The sequence below is a fragment of the Rhodamnia argentea genome, chromosome 7 (assembly GCF_020921035.1).
Source record: "Rhodamnia argentea isolate NSW1041297 chromosome 7, ASM2092103v1, whole genome shotgun sequence".
Lineage (NCBI taxonomy): Eukaryota > Viridiplantae > Streptophyta > Magnoliopsida > Myrtales > Myrtaceae > Rhodamnia > Rhodamnia argentea.
The window spans coordinates 22,681,913-22,704,889 of NC_063156.1; the positions used below are offsets into that span (position 1 = coordinate 22,681,913).

Genomic DNA, 22,977 nt, shown 5'->3' on the forward strand with positions numbered 1-22,977 from the left:
TAATAATAATAATGGCTCTAAACCTTGATTTGACTTCATAATTAACTTCTCGTTTGGCCTATTATATCCTGCCACCTGGCAGAAGAACATTATAATCGAGTTCGTTAGCCCAAAATGACTCATTCAACAGCAAAAAGAATCTATTCACCAACCATGCTGATTGCTTTCTCGACTAAGAAATGAGCATGTGGAGTGTCCGCGGATTTAAACATCACCACCTTAATCTGATTTTATCACTTCACCGGATATGGATCCGATGAGTTACTTATTCAGGCTTTAGTTTGCATCTTACGTGATCCTTAAATTCAATAGAATTTGCTGCGATTCTATCAAAAAGAAGTTAATCAGCCAAAAATTATAACCGGATCCACGTTCAAGAATGAAGTTGGAAAAAATTTTAAACGGGTGGAACCGTATATCTTGATTTTGACTATACGGGGGAGGATGAAAAAGGCTTTTGATACCGTCCGGGAGCCATCTCTGGGCCACATATGGTGAATGAATTGAACTTTAAAGGCGTGTTTGTTTGAGCAAACGAGTACTCTGCAAATTAGTTTTTTCTGGATTTTCACATCATTGGTTTGTTGAAAATCATCGGTCCGCTGAAGACGGTCAAAAGGGAAGATGACTGCTTAAAAGTCGGGAAAATGAATTCCATAACCCGAAAAAGGAGAAACCTTCAATCGATAGATGCCATGATTCGTAGGTACAGAGTGCCAATACTCGACATCACACTATATTTTCTCGGATAAATCGGACATACTGTTGCATACCGTCAAATCAACAAAGGATTCTACGCTTTGCCAAACTCGCCAAACACAGGGTTGATGCTTTCCTGGTGTCGCCATTGATCTAAAAGACTCGTTAGATGGTAATGGAATCTCAACCCCCAATATTTGTTATTCTGAGAATTAAAGTGGTAATTGACAAAAAAAAGAAAGAAAGAGGTTGGTAGGGTGGGTCCCCGTAGCTGGCGTTTGAATGCGTTGAATGAAAGCGACGTCGTTTTCTTTGCCAAGCGCACGTACGAGGCTCCCCATGTGAACGCGAGTGTCGGCGCGCCGGGCCATAAATCACGGCCCCCCTTCCTTTTTTTCTATTCAGATTTCTCTCGAAAATTGCAACTGCAAGAGAATTTACTGAGGCGGTGAAAAAGTGGAAGAAGGCGGTCAAATGGGGCTGATTTAGTGGGGCCCTTTGCTGACCTCTTGGGAACTTCAGGTCAACTAAGAATTGAATTGCAAAAAAACAAAAAGAAAAAAAGAAAAAAAAAGCCTTTTTTGTGAACTCGAGACTTTCGACATCGATATCATCTTAAAAGTAATTAAATTACTAACAGGAATTCCGCAATAAAAAGAACAAATTTTGGCAATTTACATAAACTCGAGACTTCGACAATGATATAATCTTAAAGCTAAGCACTCCGATTCTAAAAGTTTCTATCATCGAATATTACGTAATAGTCTAACTTCAAGCAAGACTATTCTTGATAAGGAGGCTTACGTTTGTTGATGTTTCGACCCTTCGGTTGCCAAGTGTCAACGATCCAATTTATCCACGACATAGGAGGAGATGCTAGAAGCCGTCCTATCTTTTGCACCATTGAGGAAGTCCACCTACGAGTTTGAAGGTGGGCATAAATTCTCTACTCTCCGAACTTTGCCTAATCTTGATTCCCTCTTTTTTTCTCCAGAGATTTTAACACAAGTTGAATTCCTATTGGGACAAAGGAGCCCAAGATCAACCGACTTTTTTTTTATTCCAATCTGACGTTTCCGTTGTCGACATGTTAAAAAAGCCCCAATCGACGGAGCAATTCTCTCAAGACCATCCATGTCCCTTTCCGTCCATTGCGCAATCGCAATCACATTCTAATCGAAGACTCGGACTATCGGTTTCATGCCTTTAACGTCGGGGTCACGATTCCATTAAAAAAGAGAAGCAGACAATGTCTCCGTCGCCGCCGACGTTTTGTTGGTACCGACGGGCTGCTCGCATTGATGGGGCTTTTAAAATTGAGAGCTGCTCGCATTGATGGGGCTTTTAAAGTTGAGAGAGAGAGAGGGGCGATAGGACGACAAAAGATAGTTCGAAATCAAACAACAAAACCAAGCAAGTTCCGCGTAACAGACCGGAAAAATTTGCCGATGATGGCGCTGCGTATCGTTCGCAGTCTTGTTGGATCTGAAATAGACAGTTCGGTGGACAGCAAAAGATAAGACACACTTAAAAACTTCTCAATATTGTGGTATAATCTTTTATGAGTAAGGTATAAACTGCAAGAACACAAAATTGTGGTACACCGAGATGATGATGTACACAAAGCATATGACAAAAGCTCTATTAACATGAAAGAGAAAGAATTGGATTTTCTAAAGCCACTGGTAATGTACAAAAACACGCCCTTTCGGACGCACATTAGCAGAACAGTTCTATGATAGCCTCAGCGCCATTTCATGAAGAAGGGCTCGCCTCTGCGTGGAATTGATTACTTGATTGATCTCCGCATTCTCAAGAACGTCAGCGATCATGGCGGCTGCATGACCAAGAGGCTCCTCGGCCGTCCTTTTCAGCATGAAGGCCTGCTCAATACATCAGAAAACCATTCATCTAAAAAGAAAAGCACACATCAAATGACGGGCACTACAGCAGACTTGATGGTTCCAAAGAGGAGGGAAAAAACTATCTGAAAATAGTTTGATCCAATGGACTCGAGGAGTTTTTGCTCTTAAGCTAGAGTTTGGCTTTGAATGCATGGGTCAAAACGCATGATAGTGCTTCATAGGGCTTATAAATCCAAATTTCCGCATATATTTCGAAGCACCCTCAAGTTTTGTATATTCACGGAAGTTCATTACCAATCTTGATATTGGGTCCTTCAGATGTTAGTGCACTAGCATGCGATAAAAGAGTATTGTCCGAGTGAGCAAGTTACAAACATAAGAGAGCCTATCCCTTCATCATAATGCTATCCTGGCAAGGGCCCAGTGAAATAATGAACAGGCCACATTTGAAAAGATTCGATCTCACAAGTCCCAGTTGAGAAATTTTACACTGGCGTCATAGGACCATCCGAAAACTGGTAGATTAAGCGTTCCAGGTTGAAGAGCTATTAATTACCAGGGGATCTTCAGAACAATTCCAAGTTACATGTAAGTTGAGAGAGCATTTCTTTCAAATGAATATCATGGGAAGGAAAGATAGTCCCACTAAAACCATCCATACATCCTTATTGACTGCATGATAAGTTCTCTTCCTAGATTTCCAAAAGTCACATTTATAGAGTAATCAGTTGGTAATCAAGATGCGTAAAGTCCACCGTAGTGATCAACAACCATGTCAATGAAAATATCTGTGGCGATGCATGTCTGCCCCAACCCACCCACAAGCTTCATGCAAGGTGGACCAATGGATGTACTAATCTGTGCCCTCGAGCAGTAAGCGAGTACGTTTGAACACACACATGCTGTACAGAACAAATGCAACCGACACAGAAAGGAGGAACATGGGAAGAGAGAGGTGGGGTTGACACAAGCAGTGCAGGGAAAGGAAATCACCTGTCCATGATGGGATATGGCCAATGTACATGGTTGCTGAAACCAAGGTTCCCCATCAATTTGAACAGGTAATGCAGCAAGAAGCTGTATCTTGATTGACTGCCCTTGAGCAAGTCTTTGTGCACGTGAAAGACCCACCTTTTAAAAAGCAGCAACACAAAGAATCACTGCACTGGCTAAACTTGAACAGTCATTCACCACTATCACTACTTATGCCTTTAATAACTCTGTCTGACATTTATTACTTTTTGTTACTCTGCAGGATGCAAGTTCAAGTCATAGCAACATGTATTCAGTCAATTTACATACTTGCCCAAAGTAAGATTCTCAAATTCAGCCTAGACTAAATCACCACCAAAACACTTTCCATACATTCTCACGTTGTATAGCCATCTGTACTCAACTTTGGGCCTTGGTCCAAGTTACCGAAGTGAACACTTCCCATGCAATCTCAAAAGGTAAAGCCATCTGTACTCAACTTTGGACCATTTCTGTTATTACCAAACTGAAGGTTCTCAGTCAAATCATAATTTCTGTCCAAGAGCCCCAAGTCGTCTTCTCTAAAAGGTTTTTACAGAATCTTATCTGAATTATTAAAAACCAATTTAATCTACGAGATGGAACTTAAAATCAACATGAAGCTTCCCAAGATGCTATCTGATTCACTAGAGAGCAAATCGGTTTAATTTACAAGGTGAAACACAAAAATACCTGAAGCTTCCCAAGATGCCATGTTCCTGATATGCTCACGACCTCTAGTATTTTATCATGCATAGATTGTGGGTCAAAGTTATCGTTAGTTTCCTCCTCATTTTGCCATAGATCTACGCCACCCATGTAGCTTCTGATGTTGGCTACAAGCACACCTTCTGCGTCCTACGAACATCATAAAATCATTATCTAAGCAACTTAAACTAGTCTGTGCTTGCTGGATGAGAGCTGCTCGAGTGCTGCTTAGCCCAATTAATAACCCCCAATAAAAAAGCGAAGAACTAAGCCACGCATTGATATATCATGCAACTATTCATAATACGCACCTCTGGGACTTCTACCTCAACACCATCTACAACAAGGCGAACTTGCCAAGGAAAATCTGCGAGTGTCCGGTCTATTATACTCTTGGCACCTTCTCTTGCATAAAGAACTTTGTTCATGAACTGAAATAGTAGCAACAAACTCTAAGATTGGAATATCCATTGTCAAGAATACAGTTAATTCTCCACCAGAAAAGACGTATCCAATTCTCGTCGAGCATGCTGAGGCTGGAAAGCAGCAAGCAGACATCTCCTCTCCATATGGCATGTCATAAAATTATTAGGACTACCTCATGAAGCTAACAGAAGTTCATCTCATACCAGGATGCCTTGCGTATTCAAAGTTGCATAGAACTCTCAACAATCAACCAATAAACGGAAGGTGCAAGAATATGAGTTCTACTCACCCAGCAAGTTAACAATCTCAACAAAGGAATATCGAGGAACAAGATTTAGCAAATAGATCCATGACGTAGTGACTAGTCCCCACAACAGCAAAGCAAAAGTTACAGCAAAAATTTATCTCCATCATAAACAAGCCAAAAATGTGGAAGTGCTTTTAGCCTCTCCTTGAGGCTCTACCATTAATGGTGCACATCCAATATACCATCTTCTTCTACACCTATAAAATTCCAAGCACCATAGCCACACAACTTGGGGAGCTATAGCTTCCAAACCATCGGCCAGCAAAAGTTAAGGGAATTTGCACAAAGTTACATTTGCTTGTCTTTGTGATGCCGAGAATTTTCCACTCGTTAAAAAAAGGAGAAATATAACTACACTCCGCGAGATGATAACCGTAGATAGCATATGTCTACTGATAAACTCTTCCCTAGCACTCAACCTAGTGCTACAATTCTCTTTTGGAGCCACAAAGCAACTACTACAGCCAGAAAATAAAGGAACAACACCTAAATTACTGTATACATGCTTGAAGGTCAGAGCTTAAGGTTAGCTCCAACAGGTAAACAGGCAATCTAGCACATCAAATAAAAGATCCTCTCTGAAACATAAGACTCTTCATAATTTCTGCAATATCTGAAGTCACCTGATTGTAGAACTTCTCAGGGTTCTCCTCTCTCAAATTATGTATGTCCAAGGCAACCTTTGCATCACAACCAATTCCTGTAAACCACAAAAGGTCAGCAAATATAGGTTCTTGTGTGCCATTATACATAACATTCCAATAAATGCACCATACAGTGGCACAAAGCAACCTGTAGCGATAATTTTGATAATGTACTACAAAAAGATATTTCATATATTTCCAGTAACACTTTTTTCACATTAAACCTGAAATTTTAGACTTGTATATGAACCATATCCCTTAAATCGAGGACAAACTCTCGCTTTGAAAAATGTAATCAGCTCATCCTACTTACTAGCAGATGTCTAAAACTCCAGAGGACCATCACAGATGATGGGTAGGCAACTCCACTGGTGGAAGATGCCTACTTATTGCTGTCATCCAACTATGTTAGCTTCATCCGGTGGTTTGGGGTTGGGGGGTTCAAAACTAATTGGTCATTGTTACAATTCAAAATGAAGAAGAATACGATATGCCAATACATTAGAACCATGCTGTACTGATCAATATAAATGGCAAGGAAAAGACAAATGAGAAGGCTGACTATCCAAACGTCAGAGCGATGGCCAGAACATGTCCAGCGAAGGACCTACAGCTGATCAGAAAAGCTCCATTCCCAATGCATGCATGCAACCATATAAATTGTCCATGAAATAATTTTAAAAAACCTTTGCTTGGACGCATGTACACTTACCAATATAATTGTTCATAAACTTGGGATTTTGAAGTTGTTTGCCCTGTTGATTAATGATTGATACCTTCCATCGGTCAAGAAGTGTAACTGCAGCATGCTCTATCTGGTTTAACAATGCGAATAGACCTCCTTGTCTCTCCACTGAGCCTAATCCACCTCCCCAAGACAAAACCCTAGACAGATCATTTCCAGTTCCTGCTGGAAGAATAGCTACTGGAGGTGGAGAATCAAAATTCTGCATGTCAATCTTATCAAGAACCCAGCCTACAGTACCATCTCCCCCACACACAAGGACTCTAAAATGAGGCACCTTCCTGAATAGATGAAGACCAACTTCTGGTCCTTGTGTGGAGCTCAACTCGAAGACCTATAAATCAACAACCTCGTCAGAAAGAACAACAGAAATAGATGAACCAATAGAACCCCAAAAGAAAAAAAAAGAGACCAGTCTCCATAGTCCATACCAAAAGGATGACTTCACAGCTATCCACAAGAGAGCCTTACTCTATAGGGGTGCTCACACTTTACTAATAGAATTTCAAGTCAAAGGCTACTCTTATGTTCTACCAAAGAATATATCAGTGAACTAGCATAGTTACAGATCATTTAAGATATGTACTCTTGACTATGCTAATGTTTTTATTATAAAAAAGGGCTCAGATTATTTATCTATACATTTAACTTTTGTCGTACTAGAACCCTAAGCCGCAAATTATCATACTGGGCTAGACCTCCGTGAACTGGGTCAAAGGACTGCTACAAGAAAGAAGCTGCACCATGCTCAACTGTCGCTAGAAGTTCGGGATTCTCCTACATTTACTAGAATAAAGTGGCACTCCACTCACAAAAAAGTGGATGAAATGAAAGCACGCAAGTTGAAATAACATATCTTCACTCCTTTGTATCATACTTAACTTCCAAACAATCAGAACGCATGATCTACCATTTGGGAAATCATTAACAGCTTTTATGTTGCCTTCTTTTATGTTATACTTACTAAGCAAAGAGAAAACGCAAGTCATGAATACAAACTCATCACCAGCACACTCAATGGTTCCTGTACTTCTCAACAATCATTTACACAACTTATTCAGTTTTCCATATAGTACTGGCATTGAAGGAGCTATAGAGTTGTCAAAGCTACAATTTCCAAACGCTGTGTTGGAAATCAAGTTCTAAAATAGATTATAAATTAGCTCCATACATGGACCGTGTTAAGCAGAACTCACTTCATACAGAGTTTATACATAACCTAGAAAAGACATACTGCTTAAGATGCACCAAATAAACCATGCAACTACATGGGATCGTCTACTGCCGATAAGGAAGCTTGAGGAGGAAAGAAGAGATATGCAGACTTTATCATTTTGTCACTGTTTCTTTGTGATGTACGGTGTTCACTCCAAGGGTTATTGTGGGACCATCTCAACAACCAGAAGAGGGTGAAGGAGGTGAAGAGGGATAACAGAAACGAAGGAAATTAGATGCAACCATTAGATGTTGGTTGACTGATATCGAACCTGAACAGGATTGAGAAGAACGTTCATTCGTTGTCTAAGAGAGTTCCCCCGCTGAGCTCCACTCTTTTTATTAGTAAAAACTAAAAGAGGTCTTGCATCTGGAGGCAAATCAATTAATTCGTATCTTTGTTTCACGCCTATCTTCTGATCCTCATCTCTCTGAGCAAATGGTCTACTTGTGGAACTGGTTTCTCCATGCAATTCTTCATCTACCTTACCATTTTGAAGAGAAACACTAGTGCCCACTTCCTCACTGTGATTTTTTCCAATTTTCTGAGAAAAATCAGCTGATGAGCTCGTATCAGCAGTGCTTTCAGCTGTTGTGTCACTACCACTCGCACTATTTCCGGTATTAGTGGAAGATCCACTTCTGTGCTTTGACTTCTTTCTTCGACTCCCAATACTTGCCCGCATTGTAGATGCAATCTCATTGGCCCCATGAGTGATTGAACTGAAAAATCCACCCGAGGCACTGTGGCTCAGATCTTTGACATTCAGAGGGGATAGAATCAATTTTCTAAATTGGCCTAAATCACAAATATCATTGGATACGCTATTGTGGCAGTCAACGTGCACAAGTCTTTGACACCAAAGGCAACACCACAGGGGAGATCCACCAAGAAACGATCCACTGCATGGCTCTTCGCAATAACTACAGAAAAATGATTCCTCTGGATGATCCGTTAATTCAGCCCAGCACAGAGTCCATTGGTGTACCACATGGTCATATCCAGTCATTGACACCGACTTGCAGTCCTTGTGAGCTGCTGAGGAGCAGCTTAAATGAGCCGCTGTGCCGCAAACACTGCATCGATAGATGAAACTGTCTGAAGCACCCATAGAGCCCAGAGCCTGGGAAGTAGATGTGGAATTCAAACACACAGAACAGTTTAAACCACGCGATACGGCTTCTGGCGTCCATGTATGAGGAGCTTTGGGGACCTTTTGCCTGGACGTTGGATTTTTTTTAGATTTGGCTATGGCTTTCATCCAACTTAAATTGATGTTCCGTCTCCATTGGAAAGCCGTGTACAGGATAGTACATATCCCCACTAAACCGCCAATGAAGCATGAAAGGAGGAGGAGATGGGACTCGGCCAATTCAATGCTACCAATGTTCTTCCACCTAGGAAGCAACACGCCATATTCACCATCCTCAGCCATTTTCCAAACTACGTTATCGTCATTCTAAAGGAGACACCTTGGACTACATCGCACTCCAACAAATTCCTTCATCCATCCCAATACCGAAACCCAATCAACACATACTCCACAATGGAAAATTTCGCGTTCCACCAAGTTTAACACAATGTACTGTTTCAACCTCCAGAAGCTAGTCCAGGATTGTCCCCAGTGCAGAAGCTACCAAGCCTTGAGGCTCAAATGGCAAGAGGGCCTAAAGTGCATACGTGGAGCTTTCAATCTGTCATTGCAAATGGGGGATAAAAGCAGGAAACGTAATTCAAATCCAATCTACATTGAGCGAGGTAAGCTCGTCCCACTAAATACCAGATAGAACCAACGAAGAAACAATCAGCGAACGATCCCGAATCCACAACTCCCCACTGAAGCAGACAAGACAGAAATAAAGACAAACCAATTACCAAATCAATACATGAAGAAGACCAACCACATACGCGAGTTTCACCAAAACTAAAAAAAAGAAGGAACACCTCCCCCCCCAAAAAAAAAAAAAAAGAACGGCAAACAGTTCCGAAGCAGTCAAGACTATCGGAAAACTCACAGACGAACGACCCGATCGCTATACTGAAGATCTGGAGAAGAAAACTTGCGGCAACAGACTCCGATCCCCCAACCCGCCGACGAAGATGCAGAAAAACAATCACCCCAATAAAGGAAAATCGCCACAATCCGGCGGACAGGGATAGAAATGAGAACCCAACGTCGCTCGAGATCTGCAAAACAACGCGAATTCGAAGCAGAGGCTCGATTTCCGACTGAGAAGATCGATAAAGTTCAAATTATATATTGGGGTTTCGCTTTTTCTCCGGTGTCCGTGTTGCTTGCGGGGGTGGAGGGAATCTCTTCTTCTTCGTCGTGCTGGGGATTCTAAAACGGAGAGACATGGAGAGCCAGATACGAATCTTGTTCTGCCCCCTGGCTTTCCACGTGGCGAGACGAGGGCGACACAATTACGACGGTGGGACCTACTTAGGTGGTGACGTGGACTACTAAGGGTACACGTCACCGGGGCCGAGACTCGGCGGTCGGCGCCGAGTCGGTGGTGACATTGTCTTTGGATTTGATTTGGACGGCTCTCACTCTTTTGGCGCTCCCTAATACGCCAGCCGAGTTCTCGAAGTTGGTTAACAACAGGACAGCTAATCTTTTGGCCCATTTAATTTGGAAAAAAAAAAATACTAAGTGAGGACAAGAATCGCCTTCATTTTCTCAAATAAAAATTTAAAATAAATTTTATTTTAAATAAAAACATGAAGTGACCAAGACTTTTTCGGATAAGGGCCTCATCTCTCCAGCCAATTACGGGCATTTTCATCAAAAGAAAATTTTAACCTAATTTATGGTTAAATTATATTAAAAATTTTAAAAACAAACAAAAAGCTTAAAGAAACAAAAAGGAAATACAGGCGAGATGATAGCCCTCCCTCGCCTATGGCTATTGTCCCACCAGTAGTGGGGCGTCGGCGGTGGTCAATGGAGTCGTTGGTGCCTAGCCATAGGAAGGGGGAGGGGGGCTTCCTTCCGCCTATATTTCTTTTTCCTTTTTTTTAAACTTATAGCTTTTTAAATTCTGTAAAAAAAAAAGGAAAAAATAAAAAAAGAGGGAAAAAAGAAAAATAAAAGACAAAAATGACCTTGACTATTAGTGAGGTCGGACCCTTTATTAAAACCGATGTATTCACTTCATGCTCTTAGTCGAGAAAATAATGACATTTGAAGCCTTTATTTGAACTTTCCCTTGAATTTATAAACAATGGAAGGTGACGCTTTTTTCACCTTTTATATGATCAAATCTATCTATTTTCACTAAAACCCAAAATCATATTCAATTATTCAGTTATAATTTAAGATCGTGGCATTTATTTTATTTACTTTCCTCCTTTTTTATGTTTTCTATATAGGATCTACCTAACATAATTAAGAATTTCATATATATATATATATTTGTGCTTGTTTTGAGCACTCTGTATAAGATAAGACAATGGAAAAGCCTTATATGACTAAATCTATCTATTTTCACTGTACATGTACATGTATATGCATATGAATGAGATAAAACAATTAGCAAAATCCTCTTAAAAGATTATCCAAAATAAAATTGCAGTTACATTTTTGGGTCAATACCATCGAATGCTCCAACTGGTACACATGTATGGCATTTACCCAAACTAATTTTTATATCACAAAAACTCCTAAAAATTGTTGCATCGGTAACCACACTCGTGCTCTTCTTGCCATAAACCAGTGCATCCGTGCTAAATTTCCCCCATAAAATTCCCAAATTTACCACAATTTTGGATAAATTTGGTACGAGTTTATCAGTTTGAGGTACATGTGATATGATGTACGACTTTAAGGTTTTTGATGATATTAGCCTATATATTTTTTTACATGAAAATTTAAGAGATTAAGTCAAATATATCAAACATTGCATACGATAACACTTTTTTTTTTTAAAGCCATTAAAATCTCATAATTGTGGATTAAGAAATTCAATAACATCCATGGAAAATTTACCAAAGAAGAGCCTGAAGATGCCTCATTATGCATAACTTCTTCACGTTGGTATTTTTAGTGTATTTCTAGGTCCTCCAATAACATCTTACATGCTATGTAAAAATGTGTCCGATAATAAGGAAAAAAAGACAAACTCTTTGGTGCGAGAACTAAGAAAGTCGATATATATTTTCTTGGAAGTTTGTCTTTTCGTCAAAACTTATTTTGACAAAAGTAAAATCTAAAAATAAAAGAAAAACCGGAATATAGTGCCTTTTAATATACATCAGATACTCACAACAAAAAGACACAAAACATGTGAAACGTTTAATTATAATAACTAGTTGCTAAATAGAAATAGAAATGAATAAATAAAAAGAAGGAATGGGCCACCCTTTTACATTGAAATTGAGCAATTGAGGGCGATATTTTATCTATAAATCAGAAATGATAGTGGATTTAGTTACATAATTCCTAAGGCACGATGGAGACTCAACTTCGTTCTCGTTTTCCAGCAGATCCTTCAATCGCCTCTATGAATTATGTAACGTGTCGTCCTCTTCCTTCGTAAAGCAATGGAAGCGGGACTGAACACATTTGCAGGTCTTCCCTTTCACATCTCTAATCCCCACATGCACGAATCATTCGACACGAACCGACAAAATAGAGATGTCAATCAACACGGGATACTCATGCTCCTAGTGAGGTGAGATCAATTGCACATCTCTAATCTAATCCCCACATGCACAAATTCACTTTGTTTGTCACGTATCAACTGTTAATTTCGACAGATTGCACTAACGTAAGTTCCGCAATATCACAAACTAATTACTAACCAGCTTAATGAGCAAAATTGCCTAGAAAGCGCAACCAATTATCGTCACATCTAAATGCTCCTTGTATATGATATGCTAAGCAAGATATTAAAGGTCGGCCCCAAACAGAACTGCCACGAACACACTCGGCCATTAAGAATATTTTCAACTTAAAACAGAAGAATCATCCCAGAAAAGGAAGGAAATGGAAACCACAACCAAAAGATAATACATAACTTTTTAAAGGGATTCAAAAGATACTAATACGCCTAGAAGCCATTTTGAAATAGTTGCTCAAGAAGCACTTCAAACAGAGTCAGCAAGCATAGGACTAGAAAGTTGCTCTATCAAAACTCCTCCCATTGGAAGGGAATCCTAACTTCTGCAAACTTCGCATCAGATCCGAAAACAGATCTCTTCTCTCACTGGGCAACGACAATCCTTCCAGCAACTTGGTCAAGATCACGCTGGCCGCTGGAAGTGATTCTCCTTCCCCTGAATCATAGGAACATGAGTTTCAGTTATCATCCCAAGTATGAAGGATGTGCAAGTTTTTCCTCCATAACAAGAGCTGCCGCTTCACATCGACGAAAGTCATTGATCTATGCTAGCAACTTCTCGAGACAAATTAGAGCCACCAAAACAATGATAGTAATACTAAGCAAAACATTAGTTTCAGTAGAACTTACCCTCTTGGGTCGATATCGATGATGTTCATGTTCTGCAATTGCTGCAAAATGTGGCGAGCTACAGAACCACTGCTCTTGCAGAAATGTGGTGGGCGACTGCCATTCCTCTTGCTTCCACCATAGATCCTGCGGAAGGCTCCAACACCAAGGCCTCCCCTGAGATAAATTTTCCTTGCCATAGAAGCTGAAACACACAAAAAATTCCAATCACTGAATGTAGCAGCATGCATTTTTCTACATGTACACTAATGCAATTGTTCATATGCTCTGTCTGTGTTTTTGTGTTTGTGGGGAAGAGGGGGGGGTGAGGAGATAGAGCATACCAGCTCGAATATAGTACCAATCAGGGTCATAAGGAGCAAGCTCTTTGAATGTAGCAGTCTTCACAATGTCGGTCCAATGGGGAAGTTCCATCTAAAAGAATAACATATAAAGATGTGAAATTGAATTGAGCACTTCCACAGCAAGAAAACATACAAACCAAAGTGAAACTTTGACCATGGTACATGAAGAGGGAACCGTAGTGAACAAGATTCGAATGCCACTCACTGATTAATCAGATCCATCCTCACATACTTCTTCAGGTTAAGACACAAAAATCCCCGACAAAGATGTTAACTTTAAAAACAAAAGCTTCCAGGGCAACTAGCTGTGACTCATCCACATAAAGGAAGCCGACTAACCAGAAAACAAGCCAGTCCCCACCTGGCTCCAAAGAAAATAAATGAAAGAAGAAAGGAAGGATAGAAAAGGAAAATCGAAAAGCCGTATGTTCACCTACGGATTTCAAAACCATCACAAACCTCCCTTTTTTCTTTTCTGTTTCGATTTCTTTTCTGGATTATTATATGATGATTTTTTAACTTTCCATATATAAAAATAGAAAGTTATAGACTAGAAATGACATCTCTTATGTCAATGACACCAAGGTATATGAAATGAATGGAATTGTGATATGGATGGAATATAATGAAATAAAGCCACTTTGAGGTTCCCTATGAAATGGGACATGTAAGGAAGCCGCTATGAAGAAGTTCCGGAAGTGAACAAGGAAACTTCGAGCTTATATTGGTTATGAGTTGAGAATAAGAATTGAACTCTATGAGATCGAATCTCCCGTTGTTCCTCAATAGCTCAATAGTAGAGCAATCGGCTGTTAACTGACTAGTCATAGGTTCCAATCCTACTTGGGGAGATTTGATTCATTTTGGGGCACCAGAAATCAGAATCCATATGATCTTGGGACACCAGAAATCAGAATCCATTCTGTTGTTCATAGTGACGATTTAGTACCGAAATGCGTGAGGGTCATGCTGGCATTTGAATGCTTAAAATCTTAGGAGGGTGGATGAGTCACAACTCTTCAGAAATTTATTCTACTGGCTGGTATACAAAACTCTCAATACTTGTTTTCCAAACATCAGCAGGAATTAGCGCCACTGCCCCAGTAGTCAGCCTTAAAATGCTTAGTTAGGTTTCGTTTGTTTCGAGGAGAATGACTGCTTTGGAAAACATTTAACTAAAAATAATCGCTTGTACTGCTTGAAATAATTAATCAATGAAGAATATTTTCAGTATCAACAGCAATTTATGTCTAAATATTTTCATGAGATGATAAAAATATTTTTTATTTATTCATTTTCGTGAGCGGTACAAATGATCAATTTTAAGAAAATATTTTCTAGATAATTCATTTTCTGCGAAACAAACGAACCCTGCAAAAGGGAGAGATTTCTGTGAAAGATATCAAAGCCTAATGAACCCAACAACAACAATAACTCCCAATCCTCCACACGCACAAACACCATCAATCATATCCGACAAAAAGCTGTAAACAGCTCTCGTTCCATAACCCCGTCAAAGCCACCTGATGGGAGTTATGGATGAACCCCCAAGCCACACTCTCTGCAGCACATACAATCTTTCAACAACAGACAACTATTCATCCAACAATCACGATAAGCAAGCAACAAGATTGGTCGTCTCACAAAATACTAAAGCAATCAGAACCCTTAACCGCCAACAGCTGCCTCTAAAACACCATTTCCAAGACCAAGCACGAGGAACTTTCACAAATTTCCTCCGTCTAACACTGCATAGTCCTCCACTCCGAAACAGATCCACAACTCAAATATCTAGCAATTCCTCGACTTACGCATGATCGTCCAAATCACACATCAAACGCATCAACAACTGGAAGAGAGAAGCTCATACAAGGTGCCACGCTACGCGACGAGAGAGATACCTTCCCAGATCGCTTCAGGTGAGCGGCGTAAGCCTTGACAAACTCGTGAGGGGAAACGTCCTTCACCGTCCTCGCCGGGGCCGCCATGTTCGATCGACCAAAAGGCTACCGCTTCGAACGGCGCAGTTGCTCCAACCCCAGTTCTCTCTTCTGCCTGTAAGAGGAGGAGAGCGTTGCGACCTAGGGTTTTTATTTCTCTCGCACGTGAGAAATGCCGTCGATACCCTTCTTTTTCGTTTGGGCCGAATTTGTCAAAAGTCAGAAGTTGGGCCTTATTTTTGAAAGCCTACTTTATTCTGGCCCAACTATTTTTCCTGAGATGAGTTTCTTTTTTTTTTTTCACAAGATGGTTATTCTTATAATTAAATTGACACAAATTTATTACATGAATGACCTAAATAAATTGCGTTTAATCCATTTCAGTATTCCCTTAAAAGCATGGATTGCAACGTGCTACTAGGAGGCCGAGATGCAAAATATCTGGCTTTTGAGACAAAGCGCATTTGGCCAAATCAATATCAGTGTAGCAAAAATAACTTTTAATTTGTTAGAAATGGCAAGCTGCGATGTGGAGTTTGGTTTTGTTTCATTTAGAACGTTTGATGGCAATAAAAAAAAAATTTCTTAAAATTATCAAAAATCAACGTTCAAACTTTTAAAAATGACTCAACCCCTTTTAAAGAAAACTAGATTACCTTTCGAACATCACTTGCTATTCAATCTGGTGACTGATAATTTAGGCCGCACATGACAATATTTTTGCTCTAGAAATTAATTTCTTATCAGAAGTTGATTTTTCTACTTATATTCGAAGTAAATATTTCTACTTCTAGAGCATTTTTTGGCTCCAGTAGTAGAAAATTGAAATTACGTAACTAAACGGATTTCTGCTCTAGAAATACTTTTTTTCGGAATAGAAATTCTATTCCGATAGTATTGTTATGCGCACCGACAATGACATTTTGAAGAATGGGATATTAAAAAAATAATTTTCAAAAGTCTAAATCAAATGGATTTACAATCACATTTAATGATACAAGACAAAAAAAGAATTTTCAAGACGGCTAAATTGATTGCGGGCAAACTTCGAACACCATGGTGCCCTTTGAAGTATCAAGCATGCTAGTGTCACGGACCAACATATCTCGGTTGTGGAATTAGCCTATGTAGCGCCTAGCAAACCAAGCGAAGCTAGCCTTCCTCATATAGTTGCTCCATAGAACACTTAGGTGAATAGCTTTCCCGTATTGGATCATACCACGCTCGGTTTAGCTCGGGTATCCATTACATAGAGTAAGGCAAGTAGAATACTTTAGGCATAGCAATTGATTTCGGCTTGTTATGGTCTCATCGGGAGAGCGGCATCGGCTCCCGACCGGTTTATACACGGGAGCCCAACCCCGCCTTCAAAGTTTCTAAGGATATATTCTATTTAACCTAAAACTTCTAGTACAAACCATCCCGATACCACTTCCAAGGACCCAATTGTATTTTCCCCTCTACAACTCTCACTCACTGTGATGATACGATAAGCTCCACCCATAGGGGGACACGGGTACGGGAGAACTTACCCACCTGGGACACAAATAACCAGCCCGTGTCATTCTCCTCTACTCAATCCACAAACGCCCTCATTGTGGGTAGTTCTGTCTCTTCCCTATGCTAAACGCTCGCCCAACAAAACAACTCCACTCCACTAGTAGCTTCCCCCGATTAAAGCTTTTCGCGAATGTCCAGTCACTCATACTCCCTTGATAAGTGTGGCATCCCTCACCACTTATTCACCCTCAACAACACTTTCTTTTGCCTACAAGACTTCTCCCGACCTCAGTAGACCAATGGAGGTTTCCCCCTGATGAAAATTGGTAGCAGATCTTGTGATTCGCCGAATTGATTTAGGAACGTTATCCCCATTCGGTGAGCAACTCGGTTCCTTTATATGTCCCCATTGACATCCTAGAAATTAGATGAGAGCCGCATTTTGTCCAAGCCCCTCTTGGCCCGGGTGATCACTCTCCTCCCTCGTTGGATCGAGAAGACCATAGGTTTTTCCCGAATCACCCACCTCTTTGGGGGATCCTGCTCTGATACCATTTATCACGAGCTGACGGATATCGGTCGCGGAATTAGCCAGATCGGCACCTGGCAAGCCAAACCAAGCCAACCTTCTTTATATAGTTGTTCTATAGAACACTTAGGCGAATAGTTTTCCTGTATTGGATCATACCATGCCTAGCTTAGCTAGGGTATCCACTACATCGAGTAAGATGAGTATAACACTTTAAGCACAACAATGGATTTCGGCCTGTCATGGCATCATCGGGAGAGCGACATCGGCTCTCGATCGGTTTATACACGGGAGGCCGGCCACGCCATCAGAGCTCCTAAATGTATATTCTCTTTAACCTAGAACTCCTAGTATAAACTGTTCCAACACCACTCCTAGGGACCCAGTTGTCTCTTTCCCTCTACAACACTCGCTCATCATGATGATAGCACAAGCTCTACCCACAAGGGGACACGAGTACGAGAGAACTTTCCCACTTGTGACAATGAACAAAAGGCTCGTGTCACTAGGATTCGCCGTATAGAACAACCGGAACATTCTTTCAAGTACCGCATCTTTCTCTACACAGTTCCTGAATCCTCAAGTGTTGTAGCGCCAATACGTCATTATTCTCTGAGTGAGACCTTCCATCACAGCAATTTTGCCCACACTTAGCTCTCCAATGAGAACCAAATTGTTCTTCGTACTCCTAGACAAGATATGAAAAAATGGATTGATAATAATAACAATGTTATTGCTTGGTATGACTGAAAATTCTAAGAAAAGGACATGTATATTAGAGGTCCCAAATCTTATTACGAAAATACAATTAAGTTCTAAAACTTACAAAAAGTATATTCAAGTCTTAAAACTTATCAAATTGATGCAATCGAGTCCTTTGAGTTGGACTAACAGAAAATACTGATGTTTTGTAATATTTTCTCTCTCTTACGTGATAATGATGTGATTAAGACGATGTCGTTTTTGTTTAAATTCGATTTTTAATTCAAATTTAATCTAATATAAATTAAAAAATAAGCTAAAAAATATAAAAAAAAGAAAAAAAAGGAGAAAGATAATGATGGAAACAAGGTTGCGAAGGGTTTTTTTTTCTTTTTTAATATTTGAACATATTTTTAAATTTATTTTAAATAAAAATTGTATTTTAAAATTTTTTAGCGTTTATCTCATTTTTAAATTTGAGTTTAATTTAAATTAATTTTTTTAAAGTTTAGAAGTCCACATGGATTGAATTTAAAAAAAAAATTGCATGTCGTATTAAAATTTACTTATAAATGCCACCAATTAATTTTGCCCGGAACCTCTCACCCGAGGCACTTAAGTGATCATTTTTTTTTTTTTCTGATTTGGCACTTAAGCGATTCATCGAAAACTTTTGGCATGAAAGTGAGCACCGTACACAACTTTTAGCACTTCTGGTATTCTTCTCCCCTTAAAATTACAAATGAACGATTGATGACAGTTTTGTCTTTTTACCGTAAATGGGGTGGACTTAATCTTATAGGAGTGGAAATAGCGCCACCCTAAATTCTATTGGTATCATCTATTTTGACAAAACCCAATACTTTATAGAGAACAATCCGGTACTTAACTAGAACCGGCAAATTAAAACAGAGTAAGACATTATGAGTTTGATTTGTAAAAGAGTAAAACATAACTTAATCTTAGCCATTGAACAGCAGCAACGGGAAGAACTCTCAAGCCTTCATGAGTTCAATGAAGCTCTGCACATTCTTGAGGGAGAAACCTCCTTCACCAACACTCTTCCTAGCCATCTCTTTCACCCTCGGGCAATTCGACCTTATCTCACTACTCCCAAGAACTACTGATACCTTTTCTCTCAATTCATGCCTGGGGAAAAAGTACACTAGAAGTGCCATAACTTGTGTACGACGTTCACTTGAGTTCCATAACTTTCAAAACGTTCACTTAAGTGCCATAACTTTAAAAAATCGTTCACTTGAGTGCTACGTTGGAGCAAAATCGTTCACTTAAGTGCTATAGTAACTTTTCCGACGTGACACGTCGGCTTTCCGACGTGCCGTGTCGGCTTTCCGGCGTCTACGGTAACTTTTCCGCGCGTGCTACGGTAACTTTTCCGGCCTCTACGGTAACTTTCCCGGCTGTCACGTCGCCTTTTCCGGCCGCAACGTCAACATGGCACTCAAGTGAACGATTTTTAAAAGTTATGGCATTTAAGTGAACGTTTTGAAAGTTATGGCACTCAAGTGAACGCCGTACAAAAGTTATGGCACTTCTAGTGTACTTTTCCCCATGCCTGGTTATAAATCCATTTTCATCACCATCAACTCCTAGACCCACCCTCCACACATCACATATGTAACTCCTGTTCAGGTGCTGATCTCCAAAGTAAGGCCTGCAGAGAAGTGGGACTCCATTGCTCAAGCCTTCCAGTGTGGAATTCCAACCACAGTGAGTGAAGAAGCATGCCACCGTAGGGTGTGCTAGGACCTCATCTTGTGGTGCCCATTGGACCACCTTCCCATAGTTCCTCACCCTTTGGAGGAATGCGTCGTGGAACTCGGTGGTCGGCCCGTCGGTGAGGTCCGGGCGTACGACCCACGGGAATGGCCGAGCGATTTGTTCAAGGTTGTGGGCGAGCTCATAGAATTGTTCTCGGGCTGAATACGTCGTGCTTCCGAAGGCGACGTAGATGACGGACGGGGCCGGATGTTGGTCTAACCGGTTCAAGCGGGTTGAGTCCTCATTCCACAGGCTTCCTCTGCGATGGAATAATCGTGTGCTCCCTATTAACGGACCAATGGGGAGAGCTCCTGGAGTGACACCGAGGGCCGATGCCTCGAGTTCATGAAATGAATTGAAAAGGAATGAGTTTGTGCATTTGCTCTATTGGAGGATGGACAATGCGAATCTGAAAAATACTTTCTGCATCATTGGGTCTTCAAGGTAACTCCAAGGGAGGTCGGTGCTCTTATATGAAGGAAGGTCCTTCGATATAGTGATGAGATCATTCTTCAGAGCAACGCCTGTATGAGTTTCGATACCAAGTTAGATTGTTTATCAGCTACCAATTGCTACAAGCACGTACGTTAGTGGCTGATGAATGTTGTAGATTCATCTCTCCTTGGTGTGTGTCAATAAAGCAATTGAGAGATGGCTACACGAGATATTTAGGCTTCTGATTGTGAAGGGTTCCAGTTCTGGTCCCTTACCATTGTTGTCTACGATTCCACCCTCGATCAACTTCGGTATTTGAAGATTCAAGGCCGGGGTCGAAGCCGAGGCGGGCCAAAACCCGGCTCGCTTGATTCCATCCTTTCGGCGACTTCCGGTGCCCATCCGGTGGTCGAGTCCGCAATTATGAAGCTGATCCGCTCTTCATTGCCATTTGATCGCTTCTTCACTTTCTCGATCAACTCCCGCAAATAGCTCGGCATCACCCTTGACATGCTCTCCTGCAGCTTAGGGAAATCCTTTCGCTCCTCATTAGTTTTGAGCCCATTCGGAATCGCGACAAACGTAACCCGATTCGATCCCTCATCCAATCCAGGGTTTGTAGCCATCACTTGCGCATGAACGGACTCTGTGTTCACAAACGTAACCTTGACCCCATAATCAGCAATACGGTGTGAGGAGAAAAGTACACTAGAAGTGCCATAACTTTTGTACGGCGTTCACTTAAGTGCCATAACTTTCAAAACGTTCATTTAAGTGCCATAACTTTCAAAAATCGTTCACTTGAGTGCCATGTTGACGTGGCGGTCGGAAAAGCTGACGTAGCAGTCGGAAAAGTTACCGTAGCACGCTGGAAAAGTTTCTGTAGACGCCGAAAAGCCGACGTGGCATGCCAGAAAGGCGACGTGGCACGCCGGAAAAGTTATCGTAGTACTCAAGTGAACGATTTTGCTCCGACGTAGCACAAGTAAACGATTTTTGAAAGTTATGGCACTTAAGTGAACGTTTTGAAAGTTATGGCACTCAAGTGAACGCCGTACACAAGTTATGACACTTCTAGTGTACTTTTCCCTAGTGTGAGAGTTTCGGGAGAGGAGTGACATGACCTTGTGCAGGAAATGGTATGACCAGGACATGTTTCAACTTTGCCATGGTTTACATAGAACAAGGGACAGATCCTTACCACACCTTATAGTGGTTAATTAAGCTCAGAGTCCACGATTATTGTTATTGCTATGACGCAATTCAGAGGGACTTCGGCACTTCGGCACTTGCTATGTCCCTTGCCATGAGAAGAGAAAAGTAAGTTGTCATATTCGAATGAAAGCAAATGTGCCGGACAAAACGCTGATGCCTCGAGTTCATGAAACGAACACTAATTGTTAATGAAAAATTACGGACAAGCATATTTATTCATTAACAAAGTCTTATGTTTTGTTTCTCTTCTTGCTTGTCTTATCTCCCATTTATTAAATCCATGTCTATTATAAACGCAGTGGAAGAGACAGCAGGAAAAGCTTTCCAAAGAAATATACTGAAAATTGATAGAATGATTCTTCTGATTACATAGAATGGACGTCCTTTATATAGATAGTACTCCTACGATATCATAAAACGAGATAATACTAAACAAATCTAATCAAATCAAAACAGAATTCAAATCGAATATTGCGATTATCTATATCGCAAGGTTTCCTAAAATAGAAAAATTATCCCGAAATCCCGAAACGCGAAAATACGACGTACGTCACAACATAGTGGTGAGTATTGATTGAAAGGCCGTTTCGCTTTAGCCGACCAAATTTGAGCGCAATCCGAGGTCGCCCGATCCGATCAATGAATTAACAGGAGAATCGCCCCGATTTTTGCCGATCACGCTTTTCCAAGAAATCACATGCCATATGTCCTACATCAGTTATTCACATAATTTAATTCACATTGTGACGCAAGATACATATAATCTCGTTCCGCCTAAAATTTTAACTTTTGGATTGGACTTTTCAACCTCCTCCATCAATTGCATTGTGTATCAATACATAATGACGTAAATGTAACGTGATTGGGTACGTTTATCACGTCTTTACAACAATCTCAATATCATTAGAGGTAGGAGGGGATAACCGTTCCAAAAACTTTATGTAATCCCCGAAAACCCAGATCCGTCACGCGGGTCTGACACTTTATTTCAAACTTGCCTCACTAATGTGGTCGAGTATTCTCAACCTGCCATAACATTTTGTGATGAACAACAAAGTTAAGTAGAATATGATCGAAAACAACTTCGTATTTGCAAATACAACTCTTCATTCATAACTCATGCATTGTAAATCTTCAAGTAAGGAGTCCAAAATATAACGTTGAGAGAATTTAAGTTTGGAGATCATAAAAATCTTGACGATCATAAGAATCTAATGTCTAGTAATAATTAGAAGCCATTTAGCTGGGTGGCCTAAGTAAATTGCACTTTATGCATTTTATTTTGGGAAAATTGTCCAAAAAATCTTAAACCTAATGCATGACGGCTAATTCAGTCATAAACCTTTAAATTATACCAATTTAATCCTAAAAATTTTGACGATTTATCAATTTAGTCTCAAACATTTCAACTGTACTAATTTAGTCCTAAACATTT

General features: G+C 40.4%; 3 protein-coding genes across 4 annotated transcripts; all 3 read right to left on the bottom strand.

Annotated features, from left to right (window-relative positions):
• Positions 1–2,274: 2,274 nt before the first annotated feature.
• LOC115734775 (diacylglycerol kinase 1-like) lies at positions 2,275–9,972 on the bottom strand. 2 transcript variants are annotated; one of them, XM_030665694.2, is made up of 8 exons: positions 9,637–9,972; positions 7,893–9,288; positions 6,373–6,739; positions 5,640–5,716; positions 4,595–4,714; positions 4,269–4,433; positions 3,558–3,695; positions 2,275–2,582 (listed from the first exon to the last, which is right to left on the bottom strand). In XM_030665694.2, exons 2-8 carry the CDS (start codon positions 9,054–9,056, stop codon positions 2,433–2,435), a joined length of 2,181 nt encoding a protein of 726 aa, XP_030521554.1. In that variant the 5' UTR covers positions 9,057–9,288; positions 9,637–9,972; the 3' UTR covers positions 2,275–2,432. The 2 variants fall into 2 exon arrangements, with proteins under 2 accessions (XP_030521554.1, XP_030521556.1); XM_030665696.2 differs by lacking the exon at positions 9,637–9,972 and adding an exon at positions 9,402–9,463.
• A 2,637-nt stretch (positions 9,973–12,609) lies between these two features.
• On the bottom strand, positions 12,610–15,522 carry LOC115734896 (40S ribosomal protein S19-3-like). Its single transcript, XM_030665874.2, has 4 exons — positions 15,341–15,522; positions 13,419–13,509; positions 13,096–13,279; positions 12,610–12,901 (listed from the first exon to the last, which is right to left on the bottom strand). The coding sequence occupies exons 1-4, from the start codon at positions 15,425–15,427 to the stop codon at positions 12,829–12,831; spliced, it is 435 nt and encodes a 144-aa protein (XP_030521734.1). The 5' UTR covers positions 15,428–15,522; the 3' UTR covers positions 12,610–12,828.
• Positions 15,523–18,994: 3,472 nt separating this feature from the next.
• On the bottom strand, positions 18,995–21,555 carry LOC115734722 (UDP-glycosyltransferase 83A1-like). Its single transcript, XM_048282242.1, is given in 5 exon segments — positions 18,995–19,259; positions 19,687–20,416; positions 20,603–20,704; positions 20,707–21,015; positions 21,419–21,555. Coding segments are annotated over 5 exon segments (1,374 nt in total). The 5' UTR covers positions 21,498–21,555; the 3' UTR covers positions 18,995–19,105.
• Between the last annotated feature and the right edge of the window lie 1,422 nt (positions 21,556–22,977).

Excerpts from the sequence above, each read along its gene's own strand:
- LOC115734775 (XM_030665694.2), bottom strand. The coding sequence starts at position 9,056 with ATGGCTGAGGATGGTGAATATGGCGTGTTGCTTCCTAGGTGGAAGAAC. Across the intron at positions 3,696-4,268 it reads GGCATCTTGGGAAGCTTCAG|GTGGGTCTTTCACGTGCACA; the intron begins GTATTTTTGTGT and ends GCTTTTTAAAAG. Across the intron at positions 2,583-3,557 it reads CCATATCCCATCATGGACAG|GCCTTCATGCTGAAAAGGAC; the intron begins GTGATTTCCTTT and ends TGTATTGAGCAG.
- LOC115734896 (XM_030665874.2), bottom strand. The coding sequence starts at position 15,427 with ATGGCGGCCCCGGCGAGGACGGTGAAGGACGTTTCCCCTCACGAGTTT. Across the intron at positions 13,280-13,418 it reads TTGGTACTATATTCGAGCTG|CTTCTATGGCAAGGAAAATT; the intron begins GTATGCTCTATC and ends TGTGTGTTTCAG. Across the intron at positions 12,902-13,095 it reads ATCGATATCGACCCAAGAGG|GGGAAGGAGAATCACTTCCA; the intron begins GTAAGTTCTACT and ends CCTATGATTCAG.